The sequence below is a fragment of the Chionomys nivalis genome, chromosome 4, assembly GCF_950005125.1.
Source record: "Chionomys nivalis chromosome 4, mChiNiv1.1, whole genome shotgun sequence".
Taxonomy (NCBI): Eukaryota; Metazoa; Chordata; class Mammalia; order Rodentia; family Cricetidae; genus Chionomys; species Chionomys nivalis.
In genome coordinates, this window is record NC_080089.1 from 37,488,910 (window position 1) to 37,490,975 (window position 2,066).

The window sequence follows — 2,066 nt, forward strand, 5'->3', positions numbered from 1 at the left end:
AAAAATCAAGGGGTTTTTATTCTTTTTTCAAAGTGAATGTTCTATTTTTCCTATTTTGGTGTTGCAAGATGACATAGAGGACATATAACAAGAGGTGTCTTGTCATGTAATTGAAGGCAAAGCTGAAGACAAAGTCACCACTGTTCAGTGCCTCCTATAGGATCCAGATAAAATAATAGATCTGAGGTAATAATTTTTAAAATGTTAGTGCTGGGAAGGCTCCAGTGGTTTGCTTCTCACACAGATTGGTACATTGAGCAAGGTACCATGTGCTATTTGGAAATGTCTATTTTTATTTCATAATGCAACATTTTAACTGATTTAAGTTGATGGGAATCATATAACTATAAGTTCTTAAGCAATTAGGATGTGTCTTATTCTAGTAGATCTATTCTAGATATAGAGAAAAACCATGCTGCTTCTGAAGTCTTCAGAAAAAGATGGAATATTGGATGCCAGCAGGAGATAATAAGATTTTTCTGATGTGGATGGCACAATTTGACTCCAAACTAAAATTTCTTATTTGGAAGTTAACTGGATGAGGATTAGAAAACAAAATTTATTGATTGTAGGTGCTATGTTTTTGCTATTGCAAAAGTTTTTTTACACATAGAACTTCATTTTATGAAATAACTTAGTTAGAGCAAGTTTTACATCCCTGTTCCTTAGGCTGTAGATCATAGGATTAAGCATGGGCACAACAGTTGTATAAAACACAGAGGACACTTTGCCTTTGTCCTTGGATCTGACTGAGAAGGGTTGTAGGTACACAAATGCCAAGGAACCAAAGAAGACAGCAACAGCAGAGAAGTGGGAGCTGCAGGTGCTGAAGGCTTTGAATCTGCCCTCAGTGGATTTGATACGGAGGATGCTAACTATGATAAAGATGTAAGAACCCAGGATGGCCAGGGCTGGAACAAGAATGTTAAAAGCACTGAGATACAGAAGGAAAACCTCATTGATGAAAGTACTGGAGCAGGCAAGCTCCATCAATGGGAAAAGATCACAGAAATAATGGTTTATTGTATTAGCCTTACAGAAAACTACTCTTAGCATGCAGAAAGTATGGATAGATGCACCAATGATGCCCACACCATAAACCCAACCTATCATCCAGGAACAGACTTGGTAAGACATAGTGACATTGTAGAGCAAGGGATTACAAATGGCAACATAGCGGTCATATGCCATGGCAGCCAGCATGTGACACTCAGATATAACAAAAGCAAGGAAGAAATAGAGCTGAGTCATACATTCCGGGTAAGAAATGGCATTCTTCGTTGCCACAAAGTTCACCATCATTTTGGGAGTGATGATAGTGGAGTAACAGAGATCAATGAAGGACAGACTGCTGAGGAAGAAGTACATGGGGGTGTGCAGGTGGGAGCTGAGCACAATCAGGATGATCATTCCCAGGTTCCCCAGCACTGTGAGCAGGTAGATTCCAAGGAAGAGGAGGAACAGGGGAAGCTTCAGCTCTGGTTGGTCTGTTAACCAAGAGAGGATGAACTCATTCACTGTGGAGTCATTTCTTTCTGGCATTTCTTCCTGGAAGTTCTATATAGGAAGTGAGGAAAAAGGTTATTTATCACACATCTGCTTGATATGTGACATTGAATTCAAGATTTCCGTTCTGGTGTTTCCTGTTTTCAACAGTTCTTCACTTTTGCTACCAGTTAAAACTCTAACATGGGAGGTATAAATAGATGTTTAATGTATCTGTATCTATCTGTTTCATGAACATCCAAAAATGAATGTATCTAATTTAATGGAGTTTTCTAGCAATTCCTCATGTGTATCTTATAAATATTGCTTTATCTTAAAATATTAATATCTTACAAGAACTCTCAAATAATTCCTCTTGAAATCTTTCACCATAAGTTGATGAATGAAGCAATCATATTTCTTCAATATTGTAGTGTAAATTCTACTTAGAAAAAGGAACTAGAAAGAAGACTTTCTAAGAAAGTCTAACTACTTTCTAACTACAGAAAGACACTAAGAATTTCCTATAACTATAAGCATGAAACGATACTACTCTATATCTTAATAATGTAATAATCTGT

At 37.0% G+C, this 2,066-nt stretch overlaps 1 protein-coding gene across 1 annotated transcript; it reads right to left on the minus strand.

Moving 5' to 3' along the window:
* Window positions 1-603: 603 nt before the first annotated feature.
* Window positions 604-1,542, minus strand: LOC130873116 (olfactory receptor 150-like). Its single transcript, XM_057767674.1, has one exon. It carries the CDS (start codon window positions 1,540-1,542, stop codon window positions 604-606), a length of 939 nt encoding a protein of 312 aa, XP_057623657.1.
* Between the last annotated feature and the right edge of the window lie 524 nt (window positions 1,543-2,066).